Source organism: Callospermophilus lateralis, chromosome X (assembly GCF_048772815.1).
Source record: "Callospermophilus lateralis isolate mCalLat2 chromosome X, mCalLat2.hap1, whole genome shotgun sequence".
NCBI lineage: Eukaryota > Metazoa > Chordata > Mammalia > Rodentia > Sciuridae > Callospermophilus > Callospermophilus lateralis.
This window is the reverse complement of record NC_135325.1, coordinates 113,609,326-113,636,749: the sequence shown is the minus strand read 5'-3', so window position 1 is coordinate 113,636,749 and position 27,424 is coordinate 113,609,326. Positions and strand designations below refer to the sequence as shown.

The 27,424-nt window shown below is 37.2% G+C and overlaps 1 protein-coding gene across 2 annotated transcripts in view; it reads right to left on the bottom strand.

Moving 5' to 3' along the window:
• Positions 1-27,185, bottom strand: part of F9 (coagulation factor IX) — a 34,785-nt gene extending 7,600 nt beyond the window's left edge. The window contains exons 1-6 of one of the 2 annotated variants that reach the window (XM_077107115.1): positions 27,045-27,185; positions 21,918-22,081; positions 21,693-21,717; positions 12,467-12,580; positions 4,808-4,936; positions 2,552-2,760 (exon numbers count right to left, since the gene is read on the bottom strand). In XM_077107115.1, the coding sequence (XP_076963230.1) occupies positions 2,552-2,760; positions 4,808-4,936; positions 12,467-12,580; positions 21,693-21,717; positions 21,918-22,081; positions 27,045-27,132 (729 nt within the window). In that variant the 5' untranslated portion in view covers positions 27,133-27,185. The remainder of the gene's footprint in view (positions 1-2,551; positions 2,761-4,807; positions 4,937-12,466; positions 12,581-21,692; positions 21,718-21,917; positions 22,082-27,044) is intronic. The other variant, XM_077107116.1, reaches the window with a different exon arrangement.
• Between the last annotated feature and the right edge of the window lie 239 nt (positions 27,186-27,424).

The following is a 27,424-nucleotide window of genomic DNA, read 5'->3' as shown; positions in this document are numbered from 1 at the left end:
TGCATATGGGATAAATAGGGAATAAACATATGTGCATACATGAATTTGTGAGTGATCTTGAACGTTCCAAATGATCTTAGCTAGGCAGGACAGGAAAAAGACCACAGGTCTTCTGTAAGTGTGCAGTGAGATGAATATGAAAAGATTTGGAATGATGTGTATCATATCTTCTCACAGAACTGCAACCACAATCTATTAGTCTTTTCTGCTTAAAAAGGAAATAAAATGTCTGCCCGAGTTGCTTTCTTTTAGGAAAGGCATTGTATTTGTTAAAACACTGCCAAGCATCTGGTTTAAAGAGGATTGGTGTGAAATAGACATTATGTGACTAAATAGAGACTTTATCCACCCCTTCTCCTGTTTTGGTTCTCATTTAATTAGCCATTTCATTTCTGGTATGACAAGGGGGCAATGCTAAACTCACAATGCATGCATCCTGGGATTTAAAAAAAAAGTTGGATTTTTTAAATGGGAAAGCAATGGGGCTAGGTATGTAGCTCAGTGGTAGAGCACTCCAAAAAAAAGGAAGTGATGTTCTGAACTAATAACACAGGCCCCCTGGCTTCTCTACTATAAACACTGCTTTATGTCCCACAAGCCCAAGGAGGATAATTGTCATAAAGTAGGATCTTTTGTTATAACCACCTTATTCATGTAAATCAGATAGTTAATGAATGAAAGTGCAAATAAGAAAAAGAGAATGAGATATGTGGATGTTAAGTAGAATGAAAATATAATCAGAGTGTACCAAAAAGAGGTTGTTCAAAGAAAGGTGAGTGGACAAGATCAATTTTAGCAGGACTATGAAGAATGGTAAAGACGTGGATGAGTAAAGGAAGGGTGGTATGGTGGGTGAGGGAAAGGGCAATGGTAGGGTGCCTTTAAGTGGGGACACAGGGACATAACAGTGTACTTTATTGGCAAGAAGATCAGGTCCAACAAAATACTGTTTAAAAAAAAAAGCAAAGACAGCAGGAAGGAAAATATTATGTCTTGGTTATAATGTTGTGTTACCCTGTGGTACCTTTCTCTACAGTGTCCCCATGTCCCGAGGCCTACGTTTAATATCTTTCATTTAGTATGTTGGAAAATGGCAAGCATTCTGAAGAATGGATAAATACATAGCTAGTCTAAGAAAATTTCAGTGGTGTTAAATCTGGAGACATTTATCTGGCTTTAATTGTTACCCATTTGATGATTGCAAAGTCTTTAAAGCTACCACTCTGTGATGGCAGAATTTCAAACCTCAGTAGAGAAAATATTTTGGAGTGAAGCATCCTTGAAATAACTACCAAATATGATCGTGGCTACTAGGGAGTTTTAAATTAGACTAAAGTAATATATATATATATATATATATATATATATATATATATATATATGCACTCTCCAATAGAAATTTATGCAGTGATGTAAGTGTTCTATTTACACCTGCCCTGGTCAATATAGTAGCACTCACTACATGTGGCTATGATGCACTGGAAATGTGGCGGGTGTGATTAAAGAATTGAATTTGTAAGTTTACTTACTCATAATTAATTTAAGTAACCACATGTGGCTAGTGGTTACCATTTTGGACAGCACAACTTTCCATAAGGAAAGTGATGTTCTGAACTAATAACACAGGCCCCCTGGCTTCTCTACTATAAACACTGGCTCCTTGCCTTGAGGTGGGGAGGAGGTGGCTTATCCCTTCTCACAGATGGAATCACTTAGGTTTTAGCTATAGGCATAGTTACAACCCTCGTTTTGCTACAAATCTAGCTGTTGGTAGTTACATAAAAATGTGCATAGGTAGTTCCGTTTATGTAGGTTGTCTGTAGAACACCCTGGAAGAAACTAGGTAGAAAGAGTCCACTGTTTGGCGTTTTGAATGCTGGGTTATGTAATGTTTGTTTCCTTTGCACCAGTGATTTTCTAATTGTGAGTGTGTTTCAGAATCACCTGGAGGGCTTGCTTATACACAGATGCTGGGCCTCACACAAGTGATTCTGATTCAGTAGATCTGTGGTGGAGCATGAGAAATTGCATTCTTAATAAGTTCCTAGGTGACTCTACTGCTACCACACTGAAAACCAGAGTAATGGATCAAGCCCCCATTTCATGTCCTGACTCTAAGAACTATTCTTGTCTTAATCCTTCCTAAACGAGCCCTTTGCTCCCTTAAAAATAATCCAGTTTCTCTGGGCCAAGAAACTTTTTGACTCTCACCAGTTTCCCCAGGGGCTGAGCTGGAGCAGTACCTTGAACTCTAGTACCTGTGACCTCTCTTCCAGACCTCCCTATTGTTAACCAGTTAATTGCTTGCTGGAATCTTGCTGTGTTCTTTCTTTGATGCCAAATTCTTCTTGACCTTTTATGGTAGCTGTCCCTGGACTTCTCTTTCCCCAGATGCTCATCTATCGGGACTGTCACGTTGCTTACTGCTGAAACTTATCTAAATACTTGTCTCACCCTCACAGGTCTTGCCAGTGGCCTAGCTTCAGCTTCCCACCTGGCCTGTCTTTTGCCAGCTGAACTCCAATTTTGACACACTATCAGTATAGAGTACCTGCCAAGGGAATTGACCTGGTTTGGCGTTTTCTCCACCAACAACCCGAGTGAAGTCATTAGATGGCTCGGTGCTTTGAGTGACGTTATCCAAAATGCCTTCTTCAGCTTCAGTAGAATTCTCATAGTCCATATTAGAAAAAATAGTCTCAGCACGGGTGAGCTTCTTAGAAGTGTATGACACAGAAATTCTTCCACATGGAAATGGCACTAGAAAAATAGAAAAAAAATTAGTATTCCAATATTTTTCATTGGCTAATGGAATATATATAATGAAAATGGAGAATGAGGCCCATCCCTGTCACTTCTGAGAAGCAGGCCCATCAACATTAAAAAAATCTAATCAATGAATATAGTTGATTGCATTATTTTCATGGAAAGTTTTCAAAACCTTCATGGAAAGAACATTTGGCTCCAGAATCCATCATCTTGATGGAAATAGGTGTTCTGGAATCAAATTTGGTAGGACTTTATAAAAAGTCTAATGACTTTGTTTAGTTTCTTTACTAATGTTGTACTTCCAGGTGCTGTCCCTGAATGGAAGTTGAGTGCTTTGTGCCGTTAGATTAATGGGACTAATTAGTGAATGGAACTTCTGCTGGTTATCATTAACAGGATTTCTTGACTAGAATGCCCTCTAGTATCCGAGGTGGATTTCATGTGTTTGTTGAAGTGAGATCATTTTGGTTCGATTACCTGGCTGTCAATTATTAACCAAAAAGTTCACTAATATGATTATCACAGCTGTATTTACCTGGACCCTGAGCACCTCTTTGAGTTGGTTTATTCCCTGTCCCCTGACCCCCAATCATCTACAGCTACACTGGGGACTACCAAAATGGAAGTTTGTAGTCAAACAAAGTCACCTTATACTTCATTTTCATTTCTCACTTTCCTCCTAGCCACTTTCCTTATAACAGACATTTCTATAGCAACCAGCTGTGGGAAAGTATCATAAAGGCAGCATGTGGTTGAGAAAACAGGAAATTAGTTTCAAAATACTTATGTATAAATATACATGATCAACAATGGTGAGAGAAAAGGGACCATTATCTTTGAAAAGGCGGAAAAGCTTATTTTAGGTTTGGCCTACTTATTCTGCTAAAGCAAAGGCTACATTCAAATATAACTCATAATAGTTGGAGGTGGCTCTCAATTCTTTTTCTTTCTTATAGAAGGGCTTATAAGGGCTTAGCTACTATGCCATTTGTCTACACTGGAAAGTAGCTTTTTAAAGTTAAATACACAAGTGTGTGTGTACACTCATATGTAGACACACTCCTCCCAGGAAGGCAAGCTTTAAGGCAGTATATGTGAAGAACCAGGCAGAAGATTAGGTGGACAGGCCCTAAAGCATTAGAGATTCTTTATTTTAGTTGTAGTATGTATATTCCTGGATTCTGGTCCTTACTTTAATTTCCTCTGCCTGATGCATTGCTGAAATAGGTATTGAACACAATTATAGAGGAATGGTGCACGATTTAATGCACCAATTTAATAAAATAGCAGGTTTTAGAAATGCAAAGGAAATTATATGTAGCTTGCTTCAAAAAAGTGTCTCATTCATCAAATATAATTAATCGTGCAGAGCCTAATGTTTTTCAGAACAAAGTTTCTACTGCCTTTGTCTTCAGAGAAGAGCAGCATGAGAGTGGAGTACAGATGTGCTGAATATACCAATCAACTGTCAACATGGTGGCATGGTCAACATGACTGAGAAACATTGCTTTATTCCTTCTGTAACATAGTGCTGATCAGCCTAGCAGAACTTAAACAGTTAATTGCTGGAAACATTCTGACACTCTGTATAAACTCAGCTTAAGGCTCAAAGTCAGGAAGTAACTTTCTTAGAGTACACTAGTCAGGCCCTGACAGTCTCATGCTTAAAATTCACCAGCCTTCTACTAGAAGTCCATCACTCAATTATTTGTGAATCTTTTCTGGTACAGTACTATATTACTACATTAATTTGACTTGATGAATTACAAATATATACAGAAATCACACAATCAATTGCTTTGTGATTTAAAGGTCAGAGAAAAAATTGACACAAAAAAGACTGTGGATAATAACAAAATTTATATTTAAATTAATGATATAATTTTGAAAAATAATTTGTCCATTTCATGCCACTGATCTTTTGTTTGATTTCAAAAGGAAGTACATGCAAGTAGGGATTAAAATTAGGGAGTTAAAATGCCAAAGATTCAAATATATATTTTCTTAAAAGAAAAAAACAACTTATTTAGATTTTGACCTGTTGGTTCACACGACTTTTGGTTTTCTGCAAGTCGGTATCCCTCAGTACAGGAACAAACCACCTTACTATCAGTGCCTGTTTTACAAAACTGCTTGCATCTGCCATTCTTGATGTTGCATGTCGCATCTGGAAGAAAGCAAAATAACACCATTTAACACGCCTTTCTAAAAAGTACATGGAACTACTGACTCACATATGGGTCAAATATAAGCTGGGAGTATTCATGGTGAGAAGCTTGGGAGCCTGGAGCAAATAATGGGAAGAAAAATAATATTTTCAGGCATAAAATAGTGGCAGTAGTATTTAGATTTGGTGTAAAGCTAAATGACTAGATATTCTATTTTCATTAAATCATGGACTGCAATTAAAATCCTACTTATTGAAATGTAACACAAATTCAGAAAAGAATATAAAACTTTTGTATGAATTTTCAAAGCAAATGAATCTGTTTAAATGCTGCACAGATCAATACATAGGACATTATCAAAACCCCCCAAATTCTCCTGACAGTCCCTCCTAATCACTCCATCTTTCTTCCTTTTCAAAAGCTACCAGTTCCTGAACTTCATATAAATACTCACAATATGTACTCTTCTGTGTCTTTCATTTAACATTTTATCTATAGATTCATCTATGTGATTTTGTATTGCTATAGTTTATTCACATTGTTGTGTAGTATTCCATCATATTACTATTACAACTTTATTCAGCCATTCTACTATTAATAGATATTTGCGTTGTTTTCAGTTTTTGGCTTTTATATATAATGGTTTAATAAACATTTTGTACATATATTTGGTAATATAAGAATGTGATTTTGCTGGATTTATGTGTATCAGTCAAATTATTGGATCATATGTTTAGGTTTAGTAGATACTGCCAAACAATTTTCTGATGCATTTGTACAAATTTAAATTTCTATCATCAGTGTATAAGAGTTCCAGTGTGTGTGGTGGTGGTGGGGGTGGGGGGGGCAAATATCTTCTTTCACTCTGTGACTTGACTTTTCTCTCTAGTGTCATTTTATCAATTTTTCCTTTGTGGTGCATACTTTTTGTATGCTATTTAAGAGAGTTTTTGCTTATCCCAAGTTCATGAATTTAAAAACTTATTGTTTTATAGTTCACATATAGATTTTGAATCCACTTGTATTTGATTACGATACATGATATGTTTTAGGGATGTATTTGCCCTTCTATGGATATATAATTGATCCCTCACTATTTTTTAAAAGAGCAATCATTCACTACAGTGGCACCTCTGTCATAAATCAAGTTTCCATATGTATGTATGTATGTTTCTGAACTCTCTGGTGTTCCATTGATCTATTGTCTACCCTTGTGTTAATACTACACCATCTTAATTAACATGTTTCTCTAACTCTCGTAGTAGTACTTTTACTACTACAATTTTATTCTTTCTCAAAATTGTCTTGGCTATCCTTGGCCCTTTGTATTTCCATGTATTTACATTTTAGAACTAGCTTGGTAGTCCTACTCCACATATACAAAAAATATGCCTGCTGGAATTTTGATTGGTGTTGCACTGAATCCATTAGGAGATAATTGTTATATTTACTGTATTGTATCCACTAATCCATGAAGATAGCCTATCCATTCATTTATTTAGGTCTTCCTTAATTTTCTCAAAATGTTCCATATTTTTGTGTAGAATTTTTTCACATATTTATTACTTTCATTCCTAAGCATTAATTTTTAATTCTATTATAAAACTTCTTTTTAGTCTTGGTTTGACCATGTAAACAAGCTTGGACAACTGGATGCTCCCATCTGAGCCTCTGAATTTGGAGTGTATGATAAAAGAAGCTGACACATCATAGAGCTCAAACCCAGGGCAGAAGGGACACCCCTAACCCAACTGTCCTGTGTATGACTTCATTGTATTTCTTTCCTTCATTATAACATTGTTCTAGACTATTTTCTGAGCACAATTCTCCAGACTGCTCATAAATTCTGTAAATTCTCCTTCCAATATATTTCTTTTTTGCCTAAGTTTCAAAAAAAATCTAGTGAGAATATATCCATATTTTACAGATAAGGAAAATTAAAAGTTCAGAGAGTTAAATTGATATGCAGTTCCATCCAGATTCAAAAGCTAGTGACCTTAACCAATACTCTGTGATATCACCTTTATTTTGTTATTTATTGTTTGATCCATTTTGTCAACAGAATCATTTTTACTAGCTCCACATTGAAAAGCAAAATATCAGTACAAGAAAGCTACATGTGCATACATTAACATTCAATCTTCTCCCATAAATACCTGGAAACTGATATTTACTAACATGTAATCATGTACCCAGTGCTTTTAAAAATATGATTTAAATTTGTTGGTGACAGTTATATTGCATACACATGTAAATTTGTATTGCATACTACAGAAAATAAAATATATCAGGCAAATAAAAAAAACAAACTTCTTTTTGACTTCTTGCTGTATGTAGGCACATAATCAATATTTGTATGTTGACTATATGTCCAGCAGCCTTTCTATATATATTGTTTCTTCGAATTATTTAGGTGCTTTGGGTTTTCTATATGTGCAATCATTTTTCTGAAAATTACACTTTTATTACTTTTAGCAAACAAGAAAAGCAGCAACAATCTCTTAATTTTCTGTAGATACTGCCTGTCTACACTGAGGTGTAGTATTTGTTGCTTAGTTATTCTAGATGTTGCTTGGCTTCCAGAGCTAGCCAGTTTGACAAGTTACCTCCAGAAGTAGAAGCTGGAGATCTCTAGAAATAGCAGTGTTGGGGAGTCCATAAGGGCCTATAAGCAATGTGAAGATAAGTATAAAACACAAGAGGACAAAATAGGATCTTTTTAAATGCTAAAGATATTATGTGTTGACAGTGCTAAGCATTCCATTCTTACTCTCCTGTGAAATCTCACATATTAATATGAAATATCTTTCTTTGTCTCCTGTAAAGCTTTTCATCTTGGATTCTATTTTGCCTGATGTTAGGATTGCTTTTCTGGTTTTCTTTCTGTTAACATTTACCTGATAATTCTTTTTATATCTGTTTCTTTTAGTCTCCTGGTGTAATTTTATTTTAGGGATCTCTTTTGTCAACAATATGCAATTAGATTTTAACTCCAGACTGAACGTTGTCATTAATAGTTTAGTTGAACCCCAATTCACATTAATTGTGATTCTTAGCATAGTCAGTTTATTCCTGCCATCTTATTTTGTATTTTCAAATTATTGTGCTTTCTTTTGTTTCTCCTATGCCATCTCAATAACAGAAAGTAGAATGGTTCAGGGCTTGCTAGCTGAGACCTGCTGAGTTAAGAAAAGTAGGCTCTGCCCTTGGGCCTCTATCTCTAGCGCAGTATCAGAATCCAGTGAATGTAAGACACCTTCTACTTATATACTCAAGTACTGTACACCTTTCAATAGAAATGCTTAGAAATGCTTGGTACAGTTATCATAGACAGTTTGACAATGATAACTGAGTGTCTGTATTAGATGCCTCCTGTGTACCACCTTTATTACCACCTCTCAACCTTATCTGTCTTTTACTAGTACTGTAGTAATGAGCTCTACATGTACTTCTACTGACTTCACATGATAGCAGCTTTGAATCATCTTGGCTTATATCTGGTCTAGGTGCCTTTCATATCTTGCCTTGGGACTTCCATGATGAGGTATGGGATGCTATATGACTCTCTGGGTGCCCAAGCATACACAGTTGGGAAATAGTAATGTCCCATAGGCTGAACTTTTGACCAATGGGAGAGATGCTGATGGATAAATTATTTCACCTCTTCTTGTCTTTCAGGTGGACTATCCTGAGATCAGTGCACCTGGATTTTGGAGATAATCCCAGGAGATCCAGCAGACAGCTACAGTTATAGGCAAGTAATCGGATTACTGATTCTCTTATTTATTCTCCTTTCCTCACAGACTCATTCTCCTGTCCCTTACACTTTCCCCCTAGGATTTCACATTCTAGTAAATAACTTATGTTAAGAGGCTCTTTATTATGGGGGAACTCAAGCTAGCAGAGTGACTATATGGTATTGGAGAATATCATGAATTTTTAAGTGGTAAATCTAAATTTTAAAACTCTCGTTTATATATGCTAGCACACAGCTAAAGTAATAATTAATTCATAGTCCTTAATGATACTTTAGGAAATAAAGGGAGGCAAATCAGCTCTCATCAGGTGAACAAAGGGACCAGTCTGAGCTTTAATCTTTGCTACCAATAATCCACCAAGTGCGTGATCCAAAAAGATGACATTTTGTCTTTTTTATTTTACTTATTTTTAGGACTATTTTTCTTAACAAATGCTGATAATATCCCTAGCTCTTTGCTTGTTTCTGACTATCATATTGTTGCTACAAGAAATGCTAAGGTGTTCAGCCAAATCAAATACCACCTGTGGAAAGTGTTCAGTCAATATGAGATTGTGATAAGTTAACCGAGGTGGGTGGTAGGAGTAGCCTTGTTTTGTCCCAGGGAATGCAAAATGGGAATGAATAAACATGGTGTGGTTTTTTTTTTAACCAATTCCCATTCTGTGTCCTTGACTAAGTAACCAGACCTCTTGATCATTGGAAAAATGAGGAACATTTGTCATTGCCCTTTGTGAACCAGAATGTTGCTGCCTCTCTTGATCTCTGGCTTGGTTTGTGCATGTGATGGGAAATATTGCTGCCTATTCAGCATTTTTTTTTAACCTTCAGGTAAAAGGCTCAGGATTCTAGAAACAGAACAATAGCATAAGGAATTCTGGGTCAATAAAGGGTCAATAAGGCAGGACCTAAGAAACAATCAGAATGGCACTCATTCATCAGTTATTGAGCACTTAGATGTTACATACTATGTTGAGCATGGGTTCTCTCTGATCTTGAAGTTGGTCTCCGTGCCTAGACATTCTGTTGAAGAGCATTAAGCTCATCACTACAGTACAAGCATATTACCATGAACAGTTTCTAATTCCTTTTGTGCTTACTGACAAAAGTCATCACATTCTATTTTATTTTACCCTGCTTTTACCTTCCCTGGTATATCTACTGATGTGCCAAGAAAAACTTGAACAAAAGATTTTCTATTTAACAAGTTTACCACAAAATGGTTAAATTCAACATTCTTCAGTTAAATTCAACATCCCTACCACCGTACAGAAATGCACAGTAAATAAGACAGAAGTGTCTGTGATGTGCTGCAAAAGTGAAAAAAAAAAAACAAATATTTATTGCTTGTGAGTTTTTTTCTTTTCATCCCTATCTTACTGTGGGAAAATGCTTCTTGTATTCTTTAGAAGTGGCAGAGATGACTGAATTCTTATGGACCTTGATCTCTTTGAAAGAGATTTGGATTTGATGTGCAGCTGGGAACATATGGAGGTCTTTATTCTAGCCAAAAGGACCCAGTAACCAATTAATTGCTATTCTTCTAACTAGAAAGCATGCCCTCAATGTTTGTACTTTTCTCCCCTGATGAAGAACTTGATTGCAAGGGAAAAAGAAAACAAAAAGGTCTTGACAATGGAAATCTCCTTTCCTTTTCCAAGACAGGGTAAAGCAAGACACTTGGGGCACAGATACTCTATAAACTGTGCTATCTAGTGGCTTTTGAGATTAGTCTTTAGTTCAGCTGGAGACAACAAGCTAAAATGGGAGTTTGTAGATGCTTTTGTTGTTGCTTTCTTAGAGTGTCTGAGATAAAGAACATTTTGAAAGAATTCCCAATTTGTTTGTGAACTAAAAGAGCTGAAAAGATTTTTCTAAACCTTGATCAGATTGATTGGGTGAAATCAATATACCATAGAGGCCAAGTGTTGTGTTGGCTGCGGAAATGTGGGAACTTGAAAGTATTGACAGTGCCAGTTGTAGACTTAGCATATTTTCTCTGTGGGCCATGACCTCACACATATAGTAAAATACGTTTACAGAAATTTTGTGCCTAGATTTACTTACATTGCTTGAAGTGATTCTCTTTCTTTTTAAAAAACATCTGTATATTTAAGCTAGATATAGACATTTTTGTTTTCAAGATAGTCTACTACCACATAGTAACTGAGACTAATTGAGTTATTCATTCCCTCAGCTCTAATAGTTTTATTATTTAAGCTGATAATGAATGACTACTCTAAGGATTTTTGTAGGTTTCCATAATAGCAGGATCAAATTTATCTAGATAAATCTGAATTTGAAATTATAATCTTTCAGATGAAAATAGCACTTTAGATATGTTAAACCTATGAACACACCCACAGGAAAGTTAAGCTAGAAATTGGCTTGTCTCCACACTGGGAAACCTAAGGGAGTGGGAGTCCACCACAGTTTATACTAATTCATCCACCTGCATTTGCTATTTTCTTTCCTTTTACCTGCTTTTTCCCTGTTACATTTTTCTTTTCTTCTAAGATCTTTTAGATCTTAAAGGAAGATGATCAATCAATTTCTCTTTAGTACTAAAAGGATTTCGGAACAACATTTCAGGTGACTTTTTTCCCCTTTCTCAATAGGACAAGTGCAATTCATTTCATTTTATTCCTTTTCATCTGTCAGGTGGCTGGCTATGATGCCTTAACAGTGTCCTGCTAATTTTCTACTCTTTGTCAGTAGTCATGTAGCTTGTGGTGTCAGATTCTTTCCCTGGGATTGCATCTCTATTCTTCTAGAGTTTTAGAGTAGAAAGAGTATTCTTTTGCAGAATTGTGTGCCAATCATGGTCACAATACTAGTACTATTGCATCCAGAGCTAATAATCAATTAGGTAAAGGGCTTTGTTCCAGTTACCAAAACCTGAAAAATATTCTAGGGTATAGGTATATAATAATCCTAGATTTTTTTTTATGTGACTAGTATGGTCAAACTTGGGAATGACCTGTAATTTTTGTCAACAAGTTTAACATGTGAAGTGGTCTGTATGTGTAGAGCAGTTCCTATTGTATGGGACAGTTGGCCTATCATACCACTGGTTTTGTATGTAATTGACTTCTACTGCCTAGGCTGATAGCAATTTAGTCACGAGTTCAAATAATTTTATGGGTTCAGTTTTCTTTGAGTTTCGAGCATAGTTGTCAGAAGCACAGATTTTTTAATCAAACTGAAATTCAAGTCAAGCTCAACCACTTATGCTGAACCACTTGAGCTCTTGGAGCTGCAGTTTTCTAATATGCAAACAGTGAGGATAATAATGGTACTAACCACATATGGTTGTATTGAGGATTAATAAATAAAGTGAGTGAAACAATATTATCATCTAATGTTAGTGACCAGATAGTGTTACTGCTCTGAATATAATTGCATGAGCTTATATCCTGAAAACTGTGACTACAGATGAAGTAAATATTTATAATCTTTGAAAGTTTTTTTTTTTTTTTGTACTGGGGGTTGAACATAATAGCACTTTGACACTGAGCTGCATCCTCAGCCCTTTTTATTTATTTATTTTTTTAAAATTTTGAGCCAGGGTCCTGTTAAATTGCCCAGGCTGGCCTTGTGATCCTCCTGCCTCAATCTCCTGAGTTGCTGGTATTACAGTTATATGCCACTGTACTGAGCCTGAAAGTATGTTTTTAAGAGAAGCTTATGATACATAAACATTGCATTTTCCAGTTTTATCTGGTTTCAAAAGGAAACTTTGAACCACGAATAATCAAAAATAATTACTCACCTAATTCACAGTTCTTCCCTTCAAATCCAAGTCGACACCAACATTCATAGGAATTAATGTCATCCTTGCAACTGCCACCATTTAAACATGGATTGGACTCACACTGATCTCCATCTTTGGGATAGGTTAAGAAATGGAAAATTATCTATAAATTGCTTAGAGTATCCAGTCCTCCCCTATGGAGATAAGAGTCTGATTTTTGGACCAGAGCAGGATTACTGACTTGGAAGCCAGTTGATGCTTCTGTCTTATTTGGTTTCTAAAACACACCCCAGCAAAGATTTTCAGGTTAATACTGTCCCAGGAAAATGCCCCAACGAAGGCATGTACATAGTTTATGCAATCCAAGGAAAGAGGTAGAATAATATCTTTGTATAAGAAATGTACCATATCAGCATAGGATGAGAAGAATTTTCAGTCCTTTCTTATAGAATTACAGCAGTTAATTCTACATCAAAGCAAATCATTTCAACGAATATTAGCTACATATTGAACAAAGTCTGATTTATTTTAGGTTTTGCTGAGTAAGCTGAGCTAGATAATAAACGGTGCTTGCACTCAAGGAACTGGTGACCTAGGCATAGAACAAATGTATTATCATTTAACCTTTAAGTATCATATATAGTAAGGGTTTAAGACAATATAAAAGATGCAGGAAGCATCTCTTACTACTTAAAGATAGTTTACTGTCTTACAAGTTAGGTTCCAAATGATTTAGGTAAAGTGAAAAACAATGTTCAGTATATCATATGGAATTTTAAAAGATTCTGCAAGGTACTTTATTTGTGCATAGATTAGTTACTTCCATTATACCTTTTCCAAAGTTTCTTGAAAGTCTTTGAAGACACTGGTAGTAAGAAAGTAGGAGGAAGGCATAAGCAAGAAGGGAAGGATCAGGATGAGAAGGGCCTCTGTAAGTCTGATTTCTTCATTCTCTGTCTCAGTGCATACTTCCAAGGAAGCTTCAGGAGAAAAGAATGAATACAAACAGAAGGGAGAGTGGGTGCACACTTTGAGCTCAGGAAAAATAGCCCTGAGGAAAAAACAGGAGCTAGATCAGTAAGACTCGATACATGAGTAAAAAAAGAGTAAGAGACAATGATGACAATAAGAGCCAAAGAAAGAGAAAAAGGGAAAATCAAAGAGAAACTTCTAATTATTAATTATACTTCAAAGCAAAACTCTCTGACATCCAATGTGTGGATGCCTGCCCATTCTCCCTCTTCTCTGATGAAGCATGTATTCAGGTTCCATTAATTAAGGGACTAATATCCCTTTCTCAGAAGTAGTCACTCTGGAAAATCTGCTTGCTGTAAAAATGAGACCTTGTCCCCTCTGCCCCTTGATCCAATGTGCTCTTGCATGGATACTTCAATTTGTTCCAATTCTATGAAAACAAAATACGTTATTTCTGGTTTATTATTATTGATGTTCAGAACTGGTCTAAAAAACGAGCTACATTTGCACTTTATATTATAGACCAACAAATCTGAATTATTTAGGATGTTTCACTGAAAGGGTCTGGGCTTGCAGCCAGCTACACAGGAACTCGTTTGCTGAGACATATCTTTAAAATGAGTGTCATTTCATCCTGCATTTGGTCCTCCTTTAGGTCCTTGTCTGTGTGTACTTTGGGCCTAGACAAAGCTATGGTCAGTAGAGGTCAAAGACAACAAGAGACAAGGCCTTGCCAAGTGACCAATTCCCATTTAAGACTACTAGGTTCTTGTTTAATGAATAACTGTGTTTAGATTTGAAGGCCATGAAGTATAATAGAAAGCAAGGGATTGGGTTCTTTTCTGTGCTTCATGACTTCTAGCTGGGTGACCTTTGGCAAGTCCCTTTACCTCCTTAAGCCACAGTATCCTTCTATGCAGAACGAAATTCATAATGCTTTGCTCACAGGGATGGTGTGAGGGTTAAATGTTATAGGAATGCTATAAATTACTTCTGAAAATAGCATTCTGTAAAGTTTCTGACAGATGCCAATTAATGTGATTGGGTGGTGATTCTTCTTCAACCAAGTCTGTGCATGATGAGTTAAAGGCAGAGAACAGGACAGCAGTGAGGAGCCTGGATTCTTGCTATATATGAGAAACAGCATAGGCTACTTTGGTGGTGGTTTGGAATCCCAGCTGCATGTGAGAAGAGACATGGAGTTTGTTTCATTTTAGTTCTTGTTTTTGTTTTGTTTTTTGGTAGACAAAGTATTAGTGTCAGAAGCATATCCTTGATGTTTCCCAGGTATCTAAGCCTGAGGTATAGCAAACAATGTACCTGTGTGACCTAGAAGGCAGGCACACAGCTTCAAAATATGCTACTGAAACTTTGGTATATGTCGGGTGGGCAATGAAGGAATCACGGGGATTTAAATACAACTAAGAATATTGTTTTTGGAAAAACAGATATTGATTTGCTTTTAAAAATATGTCCCAAGAGTCAAAGTTTTAAATTCATTAGGAGTAAAGCATTAAAAAGACTTATTTGGATGAATGTTATGGCGAATATTTCATAGAAACAGTCATGGTAGCATTCATCCCTAAGAATAAGGCAAGATAGATAAAGCAATGTAACAGACTGAATGTTGTCTTTGCTCATGACTTGAAAACAAAAACAGGGAAATTATGAGTTAGGAAGGTATAAAAATATCTAATAATGTCTTCAGAATGGGAACTGTAGCAAATAGAAAGGGATTTGAATTAATGGACCTCAGTGAATTTATGGTTCAGGCTAATTTGTTCCTGACCATGAAGATGGTCTTAGGTAAGTCAATCTGTGAGGCTTCCCTTGCTTCAAAATCCTGCTGGCTTTTAAGTTAGTTTTAAAATGTGTTGTTATTAAAATATATCTTTTACTCCTTTTCTTCAATTTTGTAGACAAATATTTACTGAGTGCCTCTGTTCCAGATATTGTTCTAGGTGCTAGGAATATATAAATAAACGAAACAATTGAATCCCTGCCAAAATGAAGCTTGCATTTTTGGATGGGGTGGGAGGGGAGTGGAAGAAATCAAGGATAAATAGTATAAATAAGAAAACGTGGGACCTGCGACCCACCGGCAGAACAGGACGAGGGGCCTGCAGAGGGGCAGAGCCGCCCACCCCCCCCCCCCGCCTGCAAGGTAGGGGGACCTGCGACCAACCGGCAGAACAACCCGCGGAGGGGCAGAGCCGCCCCCGGGCCTGCAAGGTAGGCGGACGGCAACCCACCGGCAGAACAGGCACAGCGGCCTGCGGAGGGGCAGAGCCGCCCCCTGTGCCTGCAAGGTAGGCGTACCTGCGACCCACCAGCAGGACAAGCCCAGAAACCCGCGGAGGGGCAGAGCCGCCCCACGCGCCTGCAAGGTAGGCGGACCTGCGACCCACCGGCAGAACAGGCCCAGCGGCCCGCCGGCATGGTAGACACATCGCCCCGGTTGGGGGAGGGGCAGAGCCGCCATCAGCGCCTGCAAGGTAGACAAACTTGCAACCGACAGACAGAACAGGCCCAGCGGCCTGCAGAGGGGCAGAGCTGCTGCCTGCACCTGCAAGGTAGGCAGAACTGCGACCAGCGACAGAACAAGCCCAGTGGCCCGCAGAGGGGCAGAGCCGCCGCCCGTGCCGGCAAGGTAGATGGACCTACGACCCACCGGCAGAACAGGCCCAGCGGCCTGCCAGCATGGCAGGCACATTGCCCCAATTGGAGGAGGGGCAGAGCCGCCGCCCGTGCCTGCGAGAGAGACTTTGCAACTATACAAGAGCAATATAAATATATAGGGGGAAAATTCAATAACACAACAGTTTCACCAAGCAGAAAGAAACGTGAACAGTATGAAAAGACAAGGAAAGAAAGGACATGCAATGCAGGTCAACTCAACATTAGAAGAGGTAATATCTGCAGCAGATGGAATGTCAGATAAAGAATTCAGGATATACATGCTTCAGATGATCTGGAGTCTCAAGGAAGACATTAGACAGCAAAATCAGACAATGAAAGATCACTTTGACAATGAATTACATAAACAAATCCAAGAAGCAAAAGATCAATTATACAAGAAGATAGAGGTTATAAAAAACAAACAGAAATCCTAGAAATGCAGGAAGCAATAAACCATCTTAAAAACTCAATTGAGAATACTACCAGCAGACTAGAACACTTAGAAGATAGAACATCAGACAATGAAGACAAAGTATTTCAACTTGAAAAGAACATAGACAGCTCAGCAAGACTGTTAAGAAACCATGAGCAGAACATCCAAGAAATAGGGGATAACATAAAGAGACCAAACTTAAGAGTCATTGGGATACAGGAAGGTATAGAGGTCCAAACCAAAGGAATGAGCAATCTATTCAATGAAATAATACGAGAAAACTTCCCAGACTTGAAGAATGAGACAGAATCCCAAATCCTAGAAGCCTACAGGATGCCGAATGTGCAAAATCATTGGAGATCCACACCTAGACACATTATAATGAAGATGCCCAACATACAGAATAAGGAGAGAATTTTAAAAGCTACAAGAGAAAGGAAGCAGATTACATTTAGGGGTAAACCAATCAGGATAACAGCTGATCTTTCAACACAGACTCTGAAAGCTAGAAGATCCTGGAATAACATATTTCAAATGCTGAAAGAAAATGGGTTCTAACCAAGAATTGTGTATCCAGCGAAATTAAGCTTCAGGATGGAAGATGAAATTAAAACCTTCCATGATAAACAAAAGTTAAAAGAATTTGCAGCTAGAAAACCATCTCTCCAAAAAACCACGGCAAAACATTACAGGAAGAGGAAATGGAAAATAACAATGAAAACCAACAGTGGGAGGTAGTACAGTAAAGGGGGGAAAAATAATCAAAGAGGAAAACAAACCATGTTTAGTAACATAAATAAACAAATATGGCTGGAAGAACAACCCATATCTCAATAATAACCCTAAATGTTAATGGCTTAAACTCACCAATTAAGAGACACAGGCTAGTAGAATGGATCACAAAACAAGACCCAACAATATGCTGCCTACAGGAGACGCATTTGATAGGAAAAGACATATATAGACTGAAGGTGAAAGGTTGGGAAAAATCATATCACTCATATGGACTTCGGAAACAAGCAGGAGTGTCCATACTCAAATCAAATAAAATAGATTTCAAGCCAAAGTTAATCAAAAGGGATAAAGAGGGACACTACATACTGCTCAAGGGAACCATACACCAACAAGACATAACAATCATAAATATATATGCCCCAAACAATGGTGCAGCTATGTTCATCAAACAAACTCTTCTCAAGTTCAAGAGTCTAATAGACCACGATACAATAATCATGGGAGACTTCAACACACCTCTCTCACCACTGGACAGATCTTCCAAACAAAAGTTGAATAAGGAAACTATAGAACTCAATAACATAATTAATAACCTAGACTTAATTGACATATATAGAATATACCACCCAACATCAAGCAGTTACACTTTTTTCTCAGCAGCACATGGATCCTTCTCAAAAATAGATCATATATTATGTCACAGGGCAACTCTTAGACAATATAAAGGAGTAGAGATAATACCATGCATCTTATCTGATCATAATGGAATGAAACTGAAAACGATAAAAGAAGGAAGGAAAAATCATGCATCACTTGGAGAATTAACAATAGGTTACTGAATGATCAATGGGTTATAGAAGACATCAGGGAGGAAATTAAAAAATTCTTAGAGATAAATGAAAACACAGACACAACATATTGGAATCTATGGGACACATTGAAAGCAGTTCTAAGAGGAAAATTCATTGCTTGGAGTTCATTTCTTAAAAAAAGAAAAAACCGACAAATAAATGATCTCATACTTCATCTCAAAATCCTAGAAAAAGAAGAGCAAAACAACAGCAAAAGAAGTAGAAGGCAAGAAATAATTAAAATCAGAGCTGAAATTAATGAAATCGAAACAAAAGAAACAATTGAAAAAAATGACAAAACTAAAAGTTGGTTCTTTGAAAAAATAAATAAAATCGAAAAACCCTTAGCCATGCTAACGAAGAGAAGAAGAGAGAGAACTCAAATTACTAGCATACGGGATGAAAAAGGCAATATCACAACAGACACTTCAGAAATACAGAAGATAATCAGAAATTATTTTGAATCCTTATACTCCAATAAAATAGAAGATAGTGAAGGCATCGATAAATTTTTTAAGTCATATGACCTGCCCAGATTGAGTCAGGAGGATATAGACAACCTAAACAGACCAATATCAATTGAGGAAATAGAAGAAACCATCAAAAGACTACCAACTAAGAAAAGCCCAGGACCGGATGGGTATACAGCAGAGTTTTACAAAACCTTTAAAGAGGAACTAATACCAATACTTTTCAAGATATTTCAGGAAATAGAAAAAGAGGGAGAACTTCCAAATTCATTCTACGAGGCCAACATCATGCTGATTCCTAAACCAGACAAAGACACTTCAAAGAAAGAAAACTACAGACCAATATCTCTAATGAACCTAGATGCAAAAATCCTCAATAAAATTCTGGCAAATCGGATACAAAAACATATCAAAAAAATTGTGCACCATGATCAAGTAGGATTCATCCCTGGGATGCAAGGCTGGTTCAATATACGGAAATCAATAAATGTTATTCTCCACATCAATAGACTTAAAAATAAGAACCATATGATCATTTCGATAGATGCAGAAAAAGCATTTGACAAAGTACAGCATCCCTTTATGTTCAAAACACTAGAAAAACTAGGGATAACAGGAACATACCTCAATATCCAGAGTATACAAAGAACTCAAAAACTTAGACAATAAGATAACAAATAACCCAATCAACAAATGGGCCAAGGACCTGAACAGACACTTCTTGGAGGAGGACATACAATCAATCAACAAGTACATGAAAAAATGCTCACCATCTCTAGCAGTCAGAGAAATGCAAATCAAAACCACCCTAAGATACCATCTCACTCTAGTAAGATTGGCAGCCATTATGAAGTCAAACAACAACAAGTGCTGGCGAGGAAGTGGGGAAAAGGGTACACTTGTACATTGCTGGTGGGACTGCAAATTGGTGCAGCCAATTTGGAAAGCAGTATGGAGATTCCTGGGAAAGCTGGGAATGGAACCACCATTTGACCCAGCTATTGCCCTTCTCGGACTATTCCCTGAAGACCTAAAAAGAGCATGCTACAGGGACACTGTTACATCGATGTTCATAGCAGCACAATTCACAATAGCAAGACTGTGGAACCAACCTAGATGGCCTTCAATAGACGAATGGATAAAAAAATGTGGCATTTATATACAATGGAGTATTACTCTGCATTAAAAAATGACAAAATCATAGAATTTGCAGGGAAATGGATGGCATTAGAGCAGATTATGCTAAGTGAAGCTAGCCAATCCCTAAAAAACAAATGCCAAATGTTTTCTTTGATATAAGGAGAGTAACTAAGAACAGAGTTGGGAGGAAGAGCATGAGAAGAAGATTAACATTAAACAGGGGTGAGAGGTGGGAGGGAAAAGGAAAGAGAAGGGAAACTGCATGGAAATGGAAGGAGACCCTCATGGTTATACTAAATTACATACAAGAGGAAGTGAGGGGAAAGGGGGTAAAAAAGGGGGAGAAATGAATTACAGTAGATGGGGTAGAGAGAGAAGATGGGAGGGGAGGGGATGGGGGATAGTAGAGGATAGGAAAGGCAGCAGAATACAACAGACACTAGTATAGCAATATGTAAATCAGTGGATGTGTAACCGATGTGATGTTGCAATCTGTATATGGGGTAAAAATGGGAGTTCCTAACCCACTTGAATCAAAGTGTGAAATACGATATGTCAAGAACTATGTAATGTTTTGAACAACCAACAATAAAAATTAAAGAAAAAAAAAAAAGAAAATGCTATGATACATCACATGGCAAAAAGTATTCCAGGTTGAGTATCCCTAATCTGAAAATCTAAAATCCAAATTGCTCCACAATCCAAAATTTCATGAGTACCAACATGACACCACAAGTGGAAAATTCTACCCCATAAAACTTTATTTCATGCACAAAATGGTTTAAAATGTTGTATGAAATTACCTTCAGGCTATGTGTATAATGTTATATGAAACATAAATGAGTCCTGTGTTTAGAGTTGGGTTCTACTCCTGAGATAGCTCATTACATATAAGCAAATATTCTACAATCTGAAAAAAAAATCCTGAATCTGAAACAAACATTTTGGATAAGGATTATTCAACCTTTAGTACTAAAAATATAACAGGATATTATTGTCTGGAGTGGCGGGATTCCTGGGGGTAGGTTGAAGTATTGATAGATGATTAAAGTAGGCCTCATTGAGATGGTGACATTGGGGCAAAGACCTGAAGGAGACTAGGGAGTGAGCCCAGAGCAAGCTAGGACAAGCCAGCTAAAATAGCCAGGTAAAATATGTAGTGTGGGAGCATCATAGAGTGAAAAAGGAGCCCAGTGTGCAAGGTGGAGAGTATGTTAGAGGGGCACGCACACAAGGGTGATAGTAGGGGGCTGAGGTTGTAACTCAGTGGTAGAGTGTTTGCAAAGCATATGTGAGGCACTGGATTCTATTCTCAGCATTGCATATAAATGAATAAAATAAAGGTCCATCAACAACTAAAAATATTTTTTAAAAAAGGGTGATGGTGGAGGAACTTTGTAGGCCATCATAATGAGGAAGACTTTTTTTTTGTACTGGGGATTGAACTCCGGGGCACTCGACCACTGAGCCACATCCCCAGCCCTATTTTGTATTTTATTTAGAGACAGGGTCTCATTGAGTTGCTTAGCACCTTGTTTTTGCTGAGGCTGGCTTTGAACTTGCAGTCCTCCTGCCTCAGCCTCAGCCTCCTGAGCTTCTGGGATTACAGGCATGCACTAAGGTATCCTGCTATAAGGAAGACTTTTAAGACTTTTCAATTAGCATTCTCTGAATCTCTACTGAGGATTAGAAAATCTTATTCAGTCCCAAGATCCAGTCATCACTTGGGTTTCTTCCTTCCAGCTTCCTGGGGTGGAATGCTGATCTTTGTGAAGCCCTGCAGAGAGTTTACTTATCTGCCAGCTGATCCCTCCCACACTGGCATAACCCTGTAGGATATCACTATTCAATCTTGGGTTAAAGAGTTGGATTTATTTTTCTGAGTTGTTTTGACAGAGTTTACTATATGATCTCTTTATTCAGAGAAAAATGCATAATCGAGGATAAAATGAATTACTTACCAACATATTGCTTCCAAAATTCAGTCTATAAAGAATAAAAAGAGGACAAGTTAATAGTAGTATTTAAAGTGCTTTGCTGTTGATTCCTTCTCTTATATAACATTTATAATGTAAATATATGTATGAATGTCATAAAATTCCAAAGAAAAGTTTTTGCCTTTTTTCTTTTTAAAAGGTATTCTGTCTTTGGTCTGCAACTAAAGGATATTATATGGAAATACTCACAGTTTTTTCAGTATTTTCAAAAACTTCTCGGGCTTCTTCAAAACTACACTTTTCTTCTATGCATTCTCTCTCAAGATTCCCTCGAACAAACTCTTCCAATTTCCCTGAATTATACCTCTTTGGCCGGCTCAGAATTTTGGTGGCATTTTCACGATCAAGAAACACTATAATTTAAAAGAGCTATTGTTTAGTTTTAAAAAAAGAAAACATCATGAAAATTAAATACATCTCTTAAGAAAGGCTTTGTTTTTAATCCAAGTAATCCCAAAGCCAATTTCTCTTTGGGGCATGGAGCCAAAATCTGTGATGCTCCCTCAGTACTATATAAACATGGAGATTTAGGAATTAAAATTCAATTTTACTTTTAGTTAAGAGAGCTCCAATAATAAAAGGTCAGATTTTCAACCATATTTGAATTTACTTTGGATGAAAAAGAAAGTTCTCAAATAAGCAGTTAACTTCACACTTTGTCATCACTTGAAAATAGTTCATGGCAGATCCTTGCAAGGTGATCCATCACCCTGGCTGGGCTGTGTTTTCAGGATGCAGTTGCCCAGTGATTTTGCAACAAATATCTCTTGAAGAGCAGGAGCCTAATCGTGGGTTCAGCTGCAAATATGACCTCAATGCCTCTCATTTGATGTTAAAATAAAACCAGTGCATCTTTATTATTTTTCAATCTTCAGATTCATAACACCTTCAGTTGGCATATGTTATAGAAATTCTAGTGCTATAAGCATTTGGAATTCAGAATGTGGTTTATTTTAACTGTGATTGCCTAGTCTATAGGGACACTCATAAACTCTGAAGGATTGAGGCCTCCAAATCCTTTCCCTCCTTCTCTCCTTTCCTTGCCTCTGTCTCTGTCTCTGTCTTTCTCTCTCTTTCTCATCCCCCACACGTATATATACACACATATATATCCACATACACTCTCGTATTGTGTATGTGTGCATGTATGTAATTAATACTAGTAACTCAAGAATCTGCCTTGTTGTTGATTGTTGTTCCTTTCTTTAGGAGATCATGAAGGAAGGAAGGAAAAGGAAAAGAAAGAATGAAGGGAAGAAGGAAGGAAAGGGGAAGATCGAAGGGAAGAAAAAGAAATGAACTAAAGTACCTTATTTTCATAAAGTAATGCCTTGATACCCTTGTCCCCTTTAGGCTCACTTTTTTTTTTTCTGAATTTAGCCTAGGTTTTTCTCCTCCCCATTACATTTGCCAACTTTCTCAAATTCCCTTCACTCCTTGTAACTGCTGCACCATTCTTGCAATCCCATATCCTAGAACAGTGTAGCCTTTTTCTTTTTCTGAGGCAGCTGAGTACTTAGGGCTATGGATCACCAAATTGCACATGGGTACCATCACATACTGCTGCCTCGCAATGCCTCCAGGTACATCTCTTTGCTCAGTAATTCATTTACTTGGCCCTAGGTACTGGTAAATAGAATCCATTTCTGCATTCATTTATAGTGTGGTTGAGTGAAAAAACAGTTTGGTATCAGATCAGACGGACCTGACTGACTCCTATAGACAAGTCACATGATCTTTGTACCTTAACTTTCAGAAATGTAAAATGGGATTAACAGCTATGTAATAAGAGTATTTACCAGGCTGGGGTTGTAGCTCAGTGGTAGAGTGCTTGCCTAGTATGTATGAGGCAGCTGGTTTGATCCTCAGCAACATATAAAAAATAAATAAATTAAGTAAAGTTATTAAAAAAAAAGAGTATCTGCCTTACCATATTGTTGACAGGATCAGTTAGATAACATGTAGACCAGTGTATGTTGGTTGTCTCTCTTTCTCCTATTTCTCTCATCTGGCCCTCCTTTCCTTCTTAATTTTCTCAGTTCTCTTTAGCTCTAATGCACTTTGGCAGCTCTTTTCCTTCCATGTTCCCATCCATATAATGAAAAGACTGTTGCAATCAGTAATGACCTTGTAAAGGATAATTTTTAACTTATGTATTTCCTGACTACTCTAAAACGTTTCTAACTGTTGATCTCTCCCTTTCCAGGAAACTCTTTCCATGAAAGCCCTCTATTCTGGTTCTTGTCTTTACTCTAATTCTTGTTATCCATCTACCTCTTGAAGCAATTGACTTTCCTTCCTCTGACTGGTCCTTAAATGTTCAGGGCTGCTCCAGGCTTCAGCTGCAGGATTTTAGCTTTTTAATTTAACTTCATACATTGTTGCCAGGGATGGGGCTAGAGTAAGGTTTACAAGATGTGTAGTGTACAACATTGAAGGAATCCACTCCCACACCTCTAGATATACAAGTGCATTTGTGTCCTATAGGCTTCATTTGCTGTGCCTTAGTTTGGCTCTAACCTTTTCAACAAAATTTATTGAGTACCCAATCAGTACTTCTAGACACTGGATAGGTGCCACAATGTCCACACTCACTCCCTGACTCCCTAGCTTCTTACATACATGTAGCTATAACTGCTGCTTACACCACACTGATTCCTGAATATCTATCTCTAGGCAGATATATCTTCTGAATCCCAGATCATCTTTCAAGCTTCCTAACTGTACACTCTAATGTGGCTGGTGATAGCTGATGTTTATGCAGTGCTTCTGTTGTGCTGGATACTTCTCAGTACTTTGCATTCATTATCTCACTTCATCCTCACAACAGTCCCATGAGATAGGTACTGTCATCTCATTTTTGTAAGTAAGGGAAACCAAGGTTCTAAGAGATTAAGTAATTTGCTCAAGGTACCACACTAAAGCATCAGAGTTAGGATTTAGACTCTGGCAGTCAGACTACAGAATCTGTGCTCTTAGGCACTGTGTTCTTTATGTGATCACATCAAACTCAAAATGCCCAAGATATGCTCTATATACTTCCCCAGAACCTTCCATAACCCTGTAGTTATTAAATCATATCAGTTCTACTTCCTTAAAATCTGCAAATTCTCTCTTCTCTATACAGCTATTATCCAGATTCCAGCACTTGTGTCTCAATTACTGAATGATTACAGTAACCTTAGGACTGGTCTCACAGTCTTACCCTCACTCTAGTTCATTAGAGTGTTATCAGATGAAGCATCTGAACTCAGCCATTAGTGTTACTCTTTATGTTTACATTTATGATACCTTCATATTATGTTCTATTTGTCCAGTCTTCTTAGTTTAGGGTCTTTATTATCTGATGACCTGGTCCTGCCTAGTTCCTGTCTCACTTGTCATAGTCAAAATGGAGCTCTTGAAATACCTCACATTGTTGTGAATCTGGATTTTTGCATGTGAGGGATCCCCTCTGCATAGAACACCCCAGATCAGACAACAGTGGACTCCTATTCATCTCTTAAGACCCAGCTCCAAATATTGTCTGTTTCTCAGGTATTTCCCCATTTATTGTGTCCCTTACTCTGTATTCCCTTAGCATGTGTTACACATTTTATAATACTATATCAAAATCTCTCACCCAATCTCATGGTGCTTTAGGTCAAAGAGAGAGTCTGGTTTATGCCCATGCCCCTGGTACCATGCCATAGCACCTAGAACCATAACAGTAACTCAGTAATGTCTGAATTAATGAAAGACAGTTTCAATCCATACACTTTTCAAAACTGAACTGATTTCATGGAATGATTTTGATTTCCAAATTCCAGATTAATGCAATAATACTTAGGAGCATCAGCTATGAAAACACAATATCTCCTCCTTTCAGAAGCCAGTGACAGTTTAACAGATGCACCAATGCTGTCCATATTTAGGGAAGTTATCCTAGTCCTTTCCTCAAGGGCCTTTTAAATTTTACAACAGTGACTCCAGAATCCCACTGACTTTCTCTTAGTGTTGTCTGGAGATTGTTTATTTAAGCCCCCTTTCAGGATTATCTCTAGTCATTGTTTTCCCAGTTCTGAAGCCCTGGTTTCTCTCCTTTTTTTTCTATCATTTTTTTCCCAACTCCCTGAGGTTTTCAGGGAGTCAGCAGCCCTCTTATAACCTCCATCATCCCACCATTTATTTCAAAGTAAGGGTTTGAATCCTTTGTCCTCCCATGTCTCACTGATGAGATATGTCTAATGACTTGGATTTATGTCCTGCTTTGTGAATTTTCCAACATATTTTTTATTTAATTCTACCCACTTTGCTAGTTTGATTTAACCTTTGCATTCTCATATCATTATTTCTGTATTTCAGTCTGATTCCTTAGCTGACATCATGTCTAGAATAGGAACCAGAAGACCAGTCTGCTTTCTGGTGATGCTTTAGGGTTGGCACCCCTGATCCTGGCACTGTCAGCTACTAGTGTTGATTCTAGTAGGTTGACAAGTAAGTGTGATAAATACTTCCTGTGAGTACATGCCATTTGCTTAAATGGAATAAGTTATTCCCTGTGTACCATCCCCTAGAGTGTATATAAAGAAACTGTAGTTGTGAAAAAACGAAGTGATATATATCGCATTAACTAAGTTCCTACTCTTTTCATCAATTTGTGGACTTGTTTTGTCCCCTAGGGAGCTTATCTGAGTATCAGATATTAACTCTGAGACATTATGAAATCAGAAACAAAATATGATTTATTCCTAATCCACGAAAAAAATAGTTTCATGGCAAATAACAACTTACTAATGAAAGGTTAATCTTTTGGTATTAACTAAAGCTTTAAATGGACGGTGTATAACTTTTACAATTCAAGATATACCTCATTATAAAGTTTTAAAATTTTGAAACTCATTGTGTATCTTCAGATAAGATTTTTTGTAAATAAAATCATTTGTAGTTTTGATGTTTTCCATTTTGGTTTAAAATGGTGAATAAAAAAGTAACTTTTTTGCATATTCTGCTGTTTCTTTGTTAAGATATATTCCTACTTCCAATTTTTTTTTAAACCAAGGAGACAAACATTTTCTAAGAGGAATTACATCATAAGATCATAAGCTCAAGAGTGTCCACTAAATAAAAGTACATCAAAAGCATTGTAAGACTATTTAGTTTTAAAAATGAAGACCCAGAGAAGCAGAGAGCCAGCACTTATCAACCCACATGCTGGCTGCTAGAATGTTAAATCTATCAAATCATATAATCATTATTTAGCGAAGAAGACAGCACCAGACATTTTTAAATCTAAAATACAAGTGTATTCCAAGTATTTTTTAAAAGGAAACAAACCTGTACATTCAGCATTGAGTAGATATCCCAAAAGGCAGATGGCGATGAGGCCCGGTGATTCTGCCATGATCGTGTTCAGGCACTGCATAACCTTTACTAGTAGATTGTGCAAGTGGCAAGGTTGATCAATTGTTCCAAAGTACAAGCAGTGCTCTATTGAATTCTGGGAATAATATTCATCTCTCTTGGTGGATCTTTGGGCTTTTTCCAATGGCCTCATGGGTCAAGTGAAGAGAATGGGCAGTGGTCACCATTCAAATTCAACTCTGATTTCATACCTTTTGCAAGAGTGGCTAACTAGAGGCTGAAGCAGAAAGTGACACATCTTCAGAGTAGGGATAGGTTCCGTGGTACAGCTGCTGTGGGAGCAAATTCCATCA